This window comes from Callospermophilus lateralis, chromosome 6 (genome assembly GCF_048772815.1).
Source record: "Callospermophilus lateralis isolate mCalLat2 chromosome 6, mCalLat2.hap1, whole genome shotgun sequence".
NCBI lineage: Eukaryota > Metazoa > Chordata > Mammalia > Rodentia > Sciuridae > Callospermophilus > Callospermophilus lateralis.
The window spans coordinates 113,307,338-113,322,194 of NC_135310.1; the positions used below are offsets into that span (position 1 = coordinate 113,307,338).

Consider the following 14,857-nt stretch of genomic DNA (forward strand, 5'->3'; position numbering starts at 1 on the left):
TTAAGGCATGCTGGGCCAATCAGAGTCCTTCCCTGGCCTTTTATACAGTGTGCCCTGAGGGGCTGATCGGAGACCTGCCCAGCAGACAGAGTGTGGATGTACCATCCTTTCTCACCCCATTCCCTGTCTGCCTGCAATAATGAGGCCATTACCCACAAAAAAGCAGATCTAGCAGGAACTGTGGGGTAGAGAGAGGAGGCAGGGTGGGGAGAAGGCAGTAAAGTCAGCAAGGGCCTGTGGCTACCGGTACCATCCCATTCTCATCCTAGAACACAGAAAGGAGCACCCACGTGAGAGGATAAGGGGCAGACCTGTGGTCTCTGTGCCCTCCTGCTCCCATCTGTGGCCTGAGGCCACTGTCCCTGCTTCTCCCATATCTTTGCACAAGGTCCCTTCTGAGGGCGACCATACTGCTTTTGCAGCTGTTGTGAAGACCTGTTGCCCAAAGCCTCACAGGGTCTGCAGTAGTCCTGAGACTCAGCCACCAGCCCTGGGTCCCCCACTACTGGCTCATCTCTTGGGGAACTGGTGAAGGCCCTAGGACATACCTGTCTAGGGGCAGGGGCCAGCAACTTCAAATGGAGCCAGGACGGTTGTGTCCTGAAACTCAAGTGTGCCCAGGTCTGGGCACAGGAACAGAGGGCACCAGTGTTGGTTTAGCCATGAAATGTTCCCCAGAAGCTCACGAGTGAGATAGTGCAAGAAAGGTCAGAGTAAAACGTTTGGGTAAAGAGATCCTTAACCAAATCAGAGCACTAATCCCCTGATGCTGGGATTAACCAGGTGGTAGCTGTAGGGTGTGGCTGGAGGAGCTAGGTCACTGAGGGCATGTCATTGGGTGTATATTTTATCCTTGGTGAGAGGAGAAATCTCTGTCTGCTTCCTGGTGGCCATGTCCTGAGCCACTTTCCTCCACCACACTCCCCCGTTATGATGTACTGCCACAGAGCAATGGTGTTGGTCATCTATGGACTGAGATCTCTGAAATCGTGAGCCCCCCAAAAAACTTTTCCTCCTCTAATTATTCTTGCCAGGTCTTTTGGTCATTAAAAACATTTTTAAAAAATCTGACTAAAACAGCCAGTAAATAGGGAGGAGACTGATGTGAGCCTCCACATCTTGATGCCGGGCTCCACATCTTGATCTGTCCCGGGGCAGCGTCTTTCAGGTCTGTCGCACAGGTCACAGGATGGTCCTGGCCTAGGACGGCTTCACTTGGCCTCTCCACCTTGCCTCCTACAGGTGTGGGAAGGCCTCCTCTTCTCAGACAACCCAGCGGAAGAGGGTGGCCCCTCAGGAAGTCTCCTGGGCAAGTGACCGTCTGTTGCTCCAAAGATGAGTGAAAAACAGAGGGGCAGGGTATTCCCCGGACACTTGGCCACTATGAGATTCCCAGCATTGTGTGCTGTTCCAGTGTGCAACAAGGAAACTGAGGCCTTGTCCCTGGGGCCCACAGCAGAGCCAGCTGAGAACTGTCACCTGGTCCAGCCTACTTGGCTGCAGAAGCAGAGACAGGAGCTGACAGAGGACGACTGCGGAAAAGAGAAAGAGTCCAAAACAAGGGCCTTCCCCAGGAGGATGGCTAGGCAGGGTAGGTGGGTGGTATCCAGGTGAAAGCCACCTGTTTCCCAGTGGGGAGGAGACTCACCTGGGAAAAGGGAATCGGACATGGCTCTCACGGCTCAGCCCCAGGATCTGCGATGTGCAACGTGTGTGTGTGCGGGTTTGTGTGGATGCGATGTGCGTGTGGTGTGTGTGGGGGGTGTAGGTGTGTGACTATGGAATGTGCGTGTGAAGGGGGTGTGGCTCAATTCAGTTTGGGTGTAAAGGTGTGTTTGTGTTGTAGGGAGGTGTGTGTGGCTGTGGGCCTGTGTGCAGGCAGGAAGGGGTACGTGCATGCGTGTTGGGGGCTGGCTCCGTCCTTCCCCATCCTACCCACAGCCAGCTCAACTTCTCCTGTTTCAGCCGCTGTCCTAAAGAAAACAGCCCAGGGCCTGCAGCAGGAAATCAGTGTTTGGATTGCAGGGGCGCCTCTTCCTGCCCCTGCTGGCTGTGCTGGGGGGGCGGGGGGCTTCCTACCCACCTGGACCAGACACCAAATTGGTCAGGAGCCCCTCACTCCACCCCCCCGCTCCTGGCCTCTCTCACATCCCTCAGAGCTGAGGCTGAGCAGAACCAGAGAGAACCCTGGGAGCTTCTCTCCACTGTCTTTCCTCCTCAGGCCCAGAGAGCTAGGGATGTGGGAGAGGTGGACACCCCAAGGCCACATGGGTGGGCGGCTGGTACATCCTTATGGAGGATGACTGGGCAGACCTGCCACGGTTAAAAATGCAGACACCCATAAGCCCAGCAATGTCACCTTCAGGAATGTTCTTGAAACAGCTTATTCATGCAAAAGGGTATGTTCACAGTCTTGTGATAACAGAGTGGCTGAGAGCAGAGCTCAGTCACTGGGCAGTGGCTCGGCCACCCACTGAACCCAGGTAGCTCTGCAGCGTGCTGAGAAGGACACTCCCAATGGAGCTTGTCAAGTGGGAAGTGTTCCAATAAAGGGGACAGCATAACGTGCAAATTGTCCTCACATTTTTGTGGAAAAAGAAAACGTGTAAATGCTTATATCTACACAGGTTGGGCTTTTGAAACTTTTATACCTTGGGCATGCAGTAGCTAAATAAAAATGAACAATATATGAATGAACATCCGGGGCCTAGGGGCCTGACTGTGAGACTGTGAGACCCAGGGCAGGTCCCTTCCTACCTACTTTCTAAGCTTCCAGTGAGCCCTCCATGAGGCCTGTTACAACCTCCTCTGCCTCCATCCTTGAAACCCACTCCCAAGGTATGGGTTGCTCCCCTACATGACGTTCCTTCTGAAGTTTTCATTTCGTCTGATTTTTCTTTCTTTTCCCCCATCCAGGGGATTGGATCCAGGGCCTCTCGCATGCTGCAGGCGCTCCACCATTGAGTCAGGGTCTCACTCAGTTTCCAGACTGGCCTCAAACTTGAGATCCTCCTGCTTCAGCCTCCTGAGTTGTGTGCTGTGGCACCTGGCTCATCTGGCCCTTTTTCCGAGGGCCTTCCCATCCTTCCCGGAGTCCCTCCAGCCACCACACCTGGAGGCAGCACTCACTGGTGTCCCTGTGTGCCCACTTTCCAAGGCCTTCCTCAGTCAGGTCCTCCTCAGGGCACCCAAATCCCCTACCATAGTGACATCCTTTCATTTCCCGGGACCTCCTGGCTTCCTCCAGGTCCAAGGTCAGGGGAGGCGCCACACATCAGAGTCCACAGTCCCCGGGTGCCATCCTGCAGTTCCCAGACCTGGCTGCTGGCCAGGCCTCCTGTCTGCACACCAACAGCACCGGACAGATGGCCTCTGCGCTCCTCTGTGTTTCCTTTTCCTCTAGCCCCTGGTGACTGGGGACAACTGAACTCCCACTCAAGTTCTAGCCCACCTCCCAGTGAGACTCAGGTACAGGCTCAGAGTGGGTTGGGCCTGGGGTGACCCTCTCCTGGGCACCCCTCTACTGACGACATGGATGTCACCCTATGCCTGGGACTAACTCATGGGGAAGAGCTTGGAGAAGCTGGAGGCAGCAGGAGATTGATTAATCAAAACCTGAACACATCTGTGGTCAATTAATCCTGTGCCAAAGTTAACTCTTCCCTGTCTGGACTTCCCCTGCCCTTTGCTAGGAAGAGGGAATAGGGTGAAAAATGGGCACCCCCTCCCTCCCTCCCTTGGGGTAGCATGAATGGGTGGGGGGGCAGGAAAGGGTCACCCAATGGGGTGCTTGTTAGAGGGTTAAAGGGAGCGTTTGCTTTGGAGCATTATGGTCCTTGGAAATCAGTCAAGAGCCCGAGCAGAGCAGAGACGGACAAATATCTGTATTTACAGCAATAAACCAAACAGACCCCCCCCACCCCTTCCAGTCTTTTCTGTACTGGTCCCCTTCCTGTCAGACCCTGGGCCCAGGCCTGGCTTCTTGGGTCACTGCATAGGCTAGGCCCCCACAAAGCCCAGGAAAGGACTCTGGGGAGGGGCTTGGCTGGGGCGGGGCAGGTGAATCTTTTCACATTTTGCTGTCCTCGAGGCCTGGGGGGGGCAGGGGAGGTGGGCACCAGGACGAGAGAGGTAGAGAAGCACACGCCTCCCCTCCACCGCCCCCTCCTCTAACTTTCACAGTGTTCCGCAGCCCTGGTGGCTGGTCCCAGAGTGGCCCCCACCCTCATCCCATTCCACCAGATCCTTGGCGCTGGGGTCCCTGGTAACCAGCAGGGAGGGCAGGATTGTCTGTCGTGGGCCCAGCTCCCTGGCTGAGGTGTCCCCACAGAGCACCCACCCGGTCTGCTCTTGGGGCTGGTGCTCTGGGAGGGTCCCCCGGAGGCTGGGAGCGGAGGCTGGGAGCGGAGGGGTTATCAAGCTTCATGGGGCAGCCCTGGGGCTGGGGCGGGTCAGGAGGAGAAGCAGAGCCCGCAGCACTCCATGCAGATCTCCAGGCAGTCGGCAGACTCACAGCAGGCATCCAGGATGCCACAGTCCAGGTCGCAGGGCAGGTCGCAGTCTGCGCACTCGCCGGAGCCACAGCAGCAGCAGCAGAGGCACGAGTCCTCGGAGCTGCAGGAGCCGCAGGTGGCGCAGTCCAGGACGATGTTGCACAGCGTCAGGAACTCACAGAACAGGCAGGACAGGACGCAGTGGACACAGCAGTCTGTGGGGAGGTGGAAGGAACGGGTGTCAATGGCTAGGGGAGAAGGATAGCCAGCAACAGCGGCCACAGCAGGGCTCCTGCTGTCAGTCCCCACAGCTCTGGGAAGGGGTGACTGAGGAGGCCGGTTTCTTCCTAAGCAGTGACCTGGGGTGTAGCACACTGAGCACCTCAGAGTGGGGGCAGGAGCCCGGGCAGCCTGGAGTGGGAATCCCTGCGCCCAATCCCTCTTGGTTTATTTAGTGACGCCCAGAGAGAGTGCTAACATGTCCCAGGCACTGTGCTAGGAGAGGGATTAAATTAATGTAAGCTTCCAACAGCTCTATGATGTAACAACTGTTATTAGTCCCACTCTACAGATGAGGAAACCGAGGCACTGAGAAGCTGTCACTTCCAAAATACATCCAGAATCCTAGCGCCCTGCTCACCCCTTTCCTGGGCAATTGCAAGAGCCCCACTTCCTGCCCTTGGCCATCCCTCCCCAAACCTGCTGTCCATTCAGAGCCAGACTTTAAAGACCATCTTCTGTTCACAAGAATCAAATGGCTCCCTCATCCGGAGCAAAAGCCATCTCCTTCTTTCCCCAAAGGCCACCTTTTGGTGAGCGCTTCTACCACCCCCCCTCCCCACCCCCTTCCATAGCACTCCAGCACTGCCCTGCCCTGCCCCAGAAGACCTAGGCCCCACACTATGGCTGTACCCTGATGGTCACCTCAGGCAGGCGTCTTGGAGTGTTCTGTTCACTGTGTAGGACAAATGCTTAGAACGGCCCCTGGCACACAGCCAGTGCTCGGGAATAAGTGATAATCAATAAAGGCAGAACCCTGTCTGAGGGCACCCGGCTCCTGGAGTGGTGGAGCTAGGAGTCCTGCAGCTGTAGCCCTCAGTAGTCCTGAGCTGGCAGCCTGAGCTGTAGTCCTGAGCTGGCAGCCCTCTTGGAGAGCAGGCCCGTGGGCAGAGGACCCAGGTCCCCAGACCTGAGAGTCTCACTCTGATATGGAGGAGCTGACCCTGTCCTGTGTTCCTGTGCAGAGGAGGAGGGTCTTCCGCAGGGCCTTGAAGCTATCGCCAAACTGGGTAGGGTAGTTTCCTTCAAATGCAAATCTAGTGAGCCTTCACCCTGTTTAAAACCCTCAGTGGCTCCCTATTGTCCTCCAGATACAGTCTAGGTCCAAGGAAGGTTGACCAGGCCCTCCCAGAGCCCCTGCCTGCCCGGAACCTCCCTCTCCCTTTGCACTTCATTCCTCAGCCTAACTGCACTAGCCACTTCTCACCTCTGTGCCAAAGCTCCCTGGCTAGATCCTCCAAGATGTGCTCAGACTCCTTCAGAGCCTGCCTGGGCCCCCCTCCCCAGCATTCTGGGCCGGTGTGGGTGCCCTTGTTAACATGATCCTCCGTGCATGGCTTTATTGCTGTACCTGTTGCATCGTGTGAGATGATCCATCTGTGTCTCTCATGAACACGGTGTGAGGACACGGGCTGGGTACCCAGCACACAGCAGATGCCCAGGCCACGTTAAATATGACTATCAGCACAGCCTGCTCCACGGGGCAGGAAGGTTTCCAAATATGAGCCAGGATTGAATCCTGTTTGCAGATGAAGGGGCCAGGGTCCCCCAACATGTGCAAGGTGAAGGTCAGGCAGCCACTGAGTTATAGGCAGTTGTCCCCCATGTTGAATGGGTGACTGGAGGGGCAGGGGAGATGGCTGCCCAGGGAGGCCCTGCAGAGGATCTCTGTGTGGCAGGATCAGCAGTGGGGTGGTGGATCCGGGTCCTCTGACCCACCACCCCCTGCACCCTGCAGCCCTGCCCCACGCCTCAGTCAAGTTTTATTATATTATATGCTTTTCACTGGGTCCACTCCTTGGGGAAAATTTCTTTTCCTTTTCTATTTTGTGGTACTGGGGATTGAACCCAGTGTGGGTTGCATAAGTGCTCTACCACTGAGCTCCACCCCGCCCCTAGAGGAAAATTCCTGAAGGGGCTTATTGGATCAGCCCAGGCGGCTCCATTCCTCATTCTAGAGAGCAGGAGAGGCAGGGATTGGCTTTGAGAATGCAGGTGTGCCTCAGGGACCCAGCAGGTATGCTTCGCACAAGGTTCACTGTCAGGAGCAGGCTTCAGGGAGTTCTGAGAGCACAGGCTCCTGGGCCCTACGCAGAGATCAAGGAGGCCGGAGGTTCTGTTCTGACCAGTAACCACCAGGTGAAGATGCCGCCTCTGGCCGTGGATGGAGTTTGCAGGTCTCCTGGGGGGTGGGATGGGGACTCACCTTCCTGTGCCTGGAGGGGGATCTGGGAGGTGGATGATTTAGTGCTGCCCTTGCTCCTCTTGCTGCCCTGGCTGGCCAGAGATGGGTGAGTCTGCAACTTCCGGTGGGCCTTGGGGCCACCTAGGGCACCATTCCCAGCACGCCTGGCATGGCCCAGCTCTGAGGGGTGGCCGGAGCCATTCGATAATAAAGGGGTGCAGCCCAAGGGGTTCCCCTGAGGCTGGCCTGAAGAGATGAGAAAAAAGGATGATGAGCAAGAGGTGGGGGCCACCCAGCACCCCTCCCACACGGAGCTGGGCTCTAATCCTGACTGCCTCGTTCTTAGACATACCCCAGGGGACTTGGTCAGACTTATCTTCTGAAGATGAGCAAACTGAGGAGGGCCAGAGAGCACAGCTGACCAGCCCAGAGCCACACCATGAAACAGCAGCAGACTGAAGCCCAGGTCCGCACTCCTTCCTAGGCCTGGGCCTATTCCAGAAAGACAGGGGTGCAAGGCCGGGGGCGGGGCTCAGAGCCTGGACCCCAGCTTCTTGGCCACGTGAAATCCACCCTCTTGCTCTTGGAGTCCTGGGATTTTGTCTAGAGTGGTGGTAGTGGGTGGGGGTGGGGGGGACAGCAGTGAAGCAGTTAACCTTCACCTTGGCCTCTGCCAAGCCCCCAGCTGTTTTTGCCCTTGGTGCGCTGGGTGATTTATTGGAAACATCTGTTTGGAGATGAACGCGTGGCCTGGAATCCAGGGGCTCCTCACAGCAGCCCCTCTATCCGCTGCTCCCTCCTCCTGAGCTCTCCTGCTCAAGCCTCAGACTCTGACACCCTGCCCCACCTTGCCTCTGTGGGCAGCTGGGAGGATTTTGGGAGGGGGTTCTTGGGGTCTGGGTGGGAGAAGGGAAGAGGAAACTGGCAGGGAAACCCCCCAAGGCCAGGACCCCATGCCCCCGTCGAAGGCCAAACTTGAGCTTTATCAATGGGGTGCAAGGAAACTGACCCCGGAGACTCTGCCACGTCCCCAGTTCCTTCCTGGGCCTCTCTCAGGGGATCCTCAACTGGAGGGCTCCATTGGGGTGAATAGAGGGGTGTGTGTATGGGGGGGTGATGTGGGGAGGGGACTGAGAGGGGTCATGAGAGCTCTGGGACCCCCTGCAGGGCTCTCTGTAAATGTGGGACACTTCAGTCCCTCGAAGATGGGTCTGAATCCCCAGCTCCCTCCATGCTCTCCTGAGTGGTTGATCTGTACGGAAGGGAGATGTACGGGGACCCCAAATGCCAAGGGAATGTGACCTCAGTGTTCCCCTTGACTAAAGGGGCTGGACCTTCTCCTAACAGTGGAGGTCACAGCACTGAGCACTGACTTGAGACTTGCTGCATGACAACCACTCCTCTAAGCACTTGCTGAATATTCTCTCACTGAAATCTTTTCTGTAGATTTTTTTATTGATGAGGAAACTGAATCCCAGAGAGGTACGGTAAATTGCCTAAGGTCACACAGCTAGTAAGTCTCTGATGTGGGGGTCAGCCTGGAGATTAGGAGCTGGGGCTTAGAGGGCAAGGAGCGGGCAGAGGATGGGAGACAAGGGGTTGGGGAACAAGCTGCTAGGGTCACACAATAACTACTCTTATAACTGGTAGCGTACACCTTTTGAGCAGTTATTGTGTATGAGGTCCACTACAAAGGGCTTTACCTAATGGTGACCTGCTTTAACCATTATGAGAAGTCTGTCATTGTCCCCCTTTCACAGATGGGAAAAGTGAGGCCAGAAATGGTAAAACTCACCAAAGTTCCCACAGCTAGGGAGTGGGGAGCAGGGGGAAGGCAGGAGGCGGGCTCCGCAGAGGTTCCAGGCCAGGAGCCTCTGGCCAACCGTGGGGCAGGAGCCGGCCTCTGGGTAAACAGCTCTAGGCCATGGGAAGTGGCTGGGTCTGAATCATCCTGGCCTCACAGAGGGTGGCTGGGATGAGTCCTTGGCCAGCTTCGGTGCCCCTTGCCCTGCTGCCTAAACATGGGCACAGTGGCCAGAGGGGGGAGAGTGGTGAGCCGAGGGCTCTGGGAGGTGTGGGCAGACAGAGCCTGCCTGTGGCCTCAGCTGGGGGGTGGCCATGGGGGCGGGAGTGGGGGCTGAGTCACAGAGCAAATACTGGGGCCACAGACACAGGAGTGTCTGTCCCACTCCCACCCAGGCCCCCTCCTCTGTGGCCTCAGCCCTGACCTCCTTCTCTCAATTCTGCCGGTGGGTGTGTCTGGAAGAGGCTGAGGGCGCTGTGGTAGCAGGACTTAGTAACCTGCCTTCCAGGGAGTCCAGCTTAGCCCCAGATGCCCTGGCTGGAGGCAGCTCCTGCCTTGGCTATGCCAGCCGGGCGGGCAGCACAGCAAAGAGCACAGGCCAGACAACCTCAGTCCCCCAGCTCATGACCAGGGAGAGCAGTTTCTCTGTGCCTCACTTTCCTCATCTGTAAAATGGGCTTGGCAACAGCTGTCCTCCTCCTGCCTCGCTACAGGTTGATGGGGAGAGCACATGAGCTCATTCGAGGGAAGACAGTTGGAAAGTAAAAATGGATGTTGGGGATTTGCTTTAGTGATTATAAAGCCCCTTCCTCTGCTCTTGAAGGTGAGGGGAAGAATTCTCTCCCTCCCAGGATGTCCTTAGAGACCTTGAGCCAGGCCTGGGAATGGAGCTGAGTGAGTCCCTTTCTCTCCAGAGCAGCTGGGTGCGTCTCTCCTTCCTTTTGGCCCTGGATCCCCTGAAGGGCGGGGCTGCATCATGCTCCAGCTCCCTCCCCAGCCGGCCCCCAGCTATCTCTTGGAGGCCAGGGTACCTCTTCCCTCCTGTCTGGAGCACCTGGCCTAGAGCCTAGGTTAATAACCACTTAGTGAAGGTCTTCTTCCTCAACAGAAAGGTGGCAATGGCACCCTACGTGCCCCGCTACCCACGGTACCACCCTCAAGGTCTTGCCCAGAGGAGGCAGCGCGTGGCGCCTGCTGCATTTCAGACAGTCCCTCTGGCCTGGGTTCTCTAGGGCAACCCCTGTACCTTGCCACCCCAACAGCCCCCTAGGACTCACACGTCACAGCTTCTGTGGGTACATCGAGGTCAGTGCTGTCCAGGACCTGGGGAGCCCCAGGGCTGCTGCCTTGGGGCATGGGGGGTGCCTCCTCCTCCAGGGAGCCCTCCTCTGACGCTGCCTCCTCAGGATGAGCAGGTCCTGCTACTCCCTCCAGCCCGGGTAGGAGGGACAGGGTCTGGGCTGGGGAAAAAGCAGATGACTGAGGTACAAGTCCCTGGTTCCCGTCTGCCCAGCCTGAGGCCCAGCTCATGGCCCCGCATGCCCAGTAAGTCTGCATCTTGGTCCCCAGTTTAGCAACCGTGAGTGAGCAAGGGTGTGTGCCCATGTGTGTGCGGTATGTCCACGTGTGTGTGGCATCAGGAGGAGGGGCCAGGGATCGAGGTATAAAGGGAGGGAGGGAGGGGTAGGAACAGTGCAGGAGGGAACAGTCAGCCACCCATGGACAGACAGGGACAGGCAAAGGGGGTGGCCGGGAGAGAGCAAGAATCGAAGGGATGGAGAGAGGTGGAAGCAAGTGAGCATCAAAGGCGAGAGACTGGCACAGAAGGCCAGAGCCCTGGAGACCCCAGCTGCCCTGGGCAGGAGGAAAGTACAGCAACAGCATGAAAGTCAGTGACAGAAAGATAAAGACAGGGGCAGGGGCCGAGCTGAAGGAAGAGAGAACGTGACATGGAGAAACTGGGTCAGAGAGAGGCGGATGGCGGTGCAGGAGGAGTGAGAGGAACCTGGGGGGTGAGGAGCGGGGAGGGGCAGCAGGCAGGAAGAGAGTCAAGGACGCGGCCCAGGAGCGCTGGGGAAGAGGTGAACCGCAGCCACAAGTAATTATAGTGGCTCTGGGCAGGGTGGCTGGAATGCAGAAATGGAGCCACCTTCAAACCCACAACCCCCCAGCTGGCAGGACCAGAGTCCCTGGGCCTAGGGGGAGAGAAGGGGAGAGAAGGGGGAGGGAGGCAGAAAGCAGTCTGAGCCTCAGCCGCTGCTGGGGAGGCCTGGGAAGCAAAGTCATGGAGCAGGACCCAGGCTGCAGCTAGGACAGGGCCGGGCTCAGCAGACCCAGCTGTGCGGCGCTGTCAGGATGACAGGGCTTCCCGTCTACCTCTGCACTCACACATACCCCAGGTGGGAAGAAAGAGGAGACATAGAAACAAGAGACTTGGAGAAATGCAGAGATCAAAAGGGCATGGGGGAGCCACAGCCAAGAGAGTGGGCAGAGGAAGATGAAGGGAACCAGCAGCGAAGCCCCGAGTGCAAGACACACCCTTCCATACACGCCCTCAAAGCCGCCACAAGATGCCCAGACAGAGATACAGAGAAGGATGGCCTCACGGATTGAGATGAAATCAGTCACAGAAAACAGAGGCGTTGACATGGGTGTCTTTCTCTGAGCTATCTCCAAAGGACAGAGAGAAAGAGGAGAGGAGAGGAGAACAGAGGAAGGAGACAAATTAGAAGGATCAATTAAGGTTGGGGCATGCCAACATGGGGGATGGGAGCTGGAGGGAGGCTGGGGAGACAATCCAATGGCCAACCTTCCTCCCTAGGCCTTGAGCCTCAGGGACCCCTGAGGAATCCTTGTTCCAAAGACTGTGGTCCCTCTTGGCCAGGGGGACCAAAGTTCCAGAGACCCATGTGGATAGCACAAAGGACAGCAGGCCCGAGTGGGCATGCTTGTGCCTGCCCAGGGCAAACCTCAGGCCCTGCCTGGAGCTGGGGCAGGTAGGAGGGAAGGGCCTGGCTCCTGCAACTTCTGAGAGCTGCACAGTTATGTATTGAGGGCCTTCCTGGAGCTCCAGGGGGGCAAGGTTAGATTCTCTCCAGCCTCATCTGCTCCTTGGGCCTGTTGAGAGAGCCCCTTGCCATCTGGATTAACTATCCTGTAGCCAAATGGCTTTTGGAAGATTACAGGGCTGGGACAAGAGGGAACAGGCTAGCAGGGACGCGAGTTGAGGGGAAAAAATACTGTGTGCTAGATGGATCCTCCTCTAGCCACGAGCCTGATCTATACCCATGAGCCTGGTCTATACCCGCAGAGACACCATTCTGGAGGGCTAGGACCAAGCCTCCATGAAGAGGGAAGCCCAGACTTGAGTCCTAATTTTCAGGAAAAGAGGGCCCTGCCCAGCTCCAAACCCTGGCCCCTAGAGGATCGTGACATGGTCCCATGCCCTGAACTGGTCTCCCACGTGGTGTCATGGAAATACCTGAGCAAGGAGCTAGAAAGTCCGAGTCCTGCTTTTTAACCAGTTACCAGTTTGGACAAGTTATCAGAATTTAAGTTACCTTGCACAGAAAGGGTGCAAAGAGCAAATGAAATGCACAGGAGTACCCCATCATGCAGAGTGGTTCAAGAATACCTCTACCACCTCCTCTCTGTTCGCCACCTTCTTTCCTTCCCTCCCCTAATCTCCCTCCTTTTTCCGCCCTTCCTCCCTTCTCCCCTCCCTCCCCTCCTGCCGTGCTGTTTGGTTTAACATTTATTAAGCATCCACAAGATGCCTAGCAATATCAAGTACTAGGTGTCCCAGAATGAGAAGTACCAGGTCACAGCCACAGGAGACTCTGTCAGGCGGGGCAGGGCTGTCACAAACATTGAGGGGCAAGAGTTGCAGTAAGGGCATTGATTAGAACTGAAGAAGCACAAAAAAATGGGCACCTAGTCCAGGTGTGTGTGCCCAGGGGGTTTCCTAGAAGCCAAGTCTCAAAACAATCATCGATACAGAAGGGGGATTTGGAGAAAAGAAGCAGGAACCCAGATCTCAGAAGGAACAGCCACAGCAGGAATAAGAGAGAGAGAGATGTGGCTGGTAAGCCTAGAATGACAGCTAGGGACAGCAGGCCTGTGTCAATTCCCAGATTTTCTCCTGAGATTACCAGGGCACATAGGGGGTGATACTGTTACTGGCCCTCAGAGTTAGAGAGGAGGGAAGAAAAGAGAGAGTTCAAGGAGACTGGAGTTCCCAGCTCCATCTTCCTCACTTTACCCAAAGTGCCCAGCTCCCTCTACTCTTCCTATCAGCACCCATAAGACTGGGAACCTGGAATCTGGCGGGAACAGGAAATTATCAAGAACCCAGAACAAGGTCTCAGGTGGCCAGTCCTACAGGAAGCCTGCCATTCTGGCGTGGTCCTTAAACCTGGGAGGGCAAATGAGGTAGAGAGGACAGTCACATCCAGTGGTCTCGACCTGGTCACACAGAGAGACAGACCTGGAGCCAGGAAGGTGACAAGGACTGAACTCCCTTCAGCACATGAAGAGAGGAAGAGGGGATTAAACCACATGTCCAGCAACAGACAAAAAGAATCAGAAGGAAGAAGAAGCTGCAAGAAGGCCCAGTCTGCAAAGAGGACTCTGTCCCTGAGGGCCCAGACACTGTGCTTGCTTGGAGCAGGCAGAGGAGAAAAGCCAGACCACAGGTGGAGTCCGTGGTTCGCACATCAAGAGGCCAAAGAGCCCCGTTTTCCTTTTATGACCATGAGGCAACCCTGTCTAGTCACAGAGGGGAGATGGCTCTGTCCTGCAGGGTGTAAGTGCGGAGTGGATACAGGGAAGGCGTGGCCAGCAGAGGCCAAGAGGAGCCAGTGTGTGGACTGCAATTCGCATCTTGCAGGAAGACACCTGCCAAAGGGGTACGTGGAGGGTGCCAAAGTCCTGGTTGCAGCCCCATCCTCCTAGAACGTGTCATCTGCTCCCCCACCTGTGTCTCTGCTCCACCTGCCTACAGGGCCATCGTTTTCCAACTTGCACAGGGGGCTCAAATATGCTGTTGGCGTCTTTGAGCAGAAGTCCCCAACGTCTCCTCTCAGGAGTCTCTATCCACAATGGGGAACAAAGAAAGGCAACAGCCCCTTTGACAGAGTACTGCCACCCCCAACATGGGATGCCTTGGGCCATGCCCTGAGTTCTGTAAAAGACAGCCAACCCCCAAAGCAGGGGGAAGTGCTATGTTTAAATCCATAAACCCAAGAGGAAGGCTGGGGGGCTCCCTCTGCCTGCTGTCCCCCAAGTTGAGGGGTGGTCCTGGGCCAAGAAGGAATAGGGGGACCTCTTCCAGTTGGGATGGGCTCACTCCAAATCTGAACTGTACCCAGGGGGACTGGTGTGGGGAGCAGCTCATGTTCCAGAGTTCCTACACCTAGTTCCTCAAGTCCAGACCCCTCCATTGTCTTTGTGGATAGTGGATCTGGACTTCTTCCTTGGAGCTCTGACCACATCTGGAGAGAGAAGGCTAGGACCTCTTCTGATCTGGAACTCCACGCCTCAGTCTCTCCTTGGTCTACCACTCAAGACTTCAATTGATATCTTCAGTGGAATCAATGTTCAAGGGTCCCGTGTTCCAAGCAGACTGACCTGTCCACGGCCTTGGGCCATCCCCTGGCCTTGTGACCAATCCAGCTGTGTTTATATTGTTCCTCCAGACACTCTCCAAGTCTAGCCCAGCCTTCCTGCCCCGGTTGGAGCTCCATCTCTTCCTCCAGACAGCTTCTCTTACCCCTGAGCCAGGAGTCCCTCCTCCAAATGGTCTGGTTGGTAAGAAGTTGGCACCTGTGTCCCCTCTTGTGAATTATAACTTTTTAGTCTTACAGACACTGAGCCTTCCCTGCCTCCCTCCCTTGGGGTGATGTCCACTCCTTCGCCTGACATCCTCCGCACATGCCTGGTCTGAAATTCAGGATGCCCCAACTCAGGGGGAAGGAGAGAGAAAGACACAGCACGGAGGATTTGGGGAGGCATTAGTCCTTGAACCCCAAGAAGGCTGGAGAAGATGGACTCCATGGATGCGCACATGGTAAACGTGAATGCCCTAGTCATAGTCTC

General features: G+C 56.4%; 1 protein-coding gene across 3 annotated transcripts in view; it reads right to left on the reverse strand.

Annotated features, from left to right (window-relative positions):
* Window positions 1–4,451: 4,451 nt before the first annotated feature.
* Mdfi (MyoD family inhibitor) overlaps window positions 4,452–14,857 on the reverse strand; it is a 12,986-nt gene continuing 2,580 nt past the window's right edge. The window contains exons 2-4 of one of the 3 annotated variants that reach the window (XM_077109557.1): window positions 10,039–10,221; window positions 6,979–7,203; window positions 4,452–4,708 (exon numbers count right to left, since the gene is read on the reverse strand). In XM_077109557.1, coding sequence (XP_076965672.1) covers window positions 4,452–4,708; window positions 6,979–7,203; window positions 10,039–10,221 — 665 coding nt within the window. The remainder of the gene's footprint in view (window positions 4,709–6,978; window positions 7,204–10,038; window positions 10,222–14,857) is intronic. The other 2 variants (XM_077109558.1, XM_077109559.1) reach the window with 2 other exon arrangements.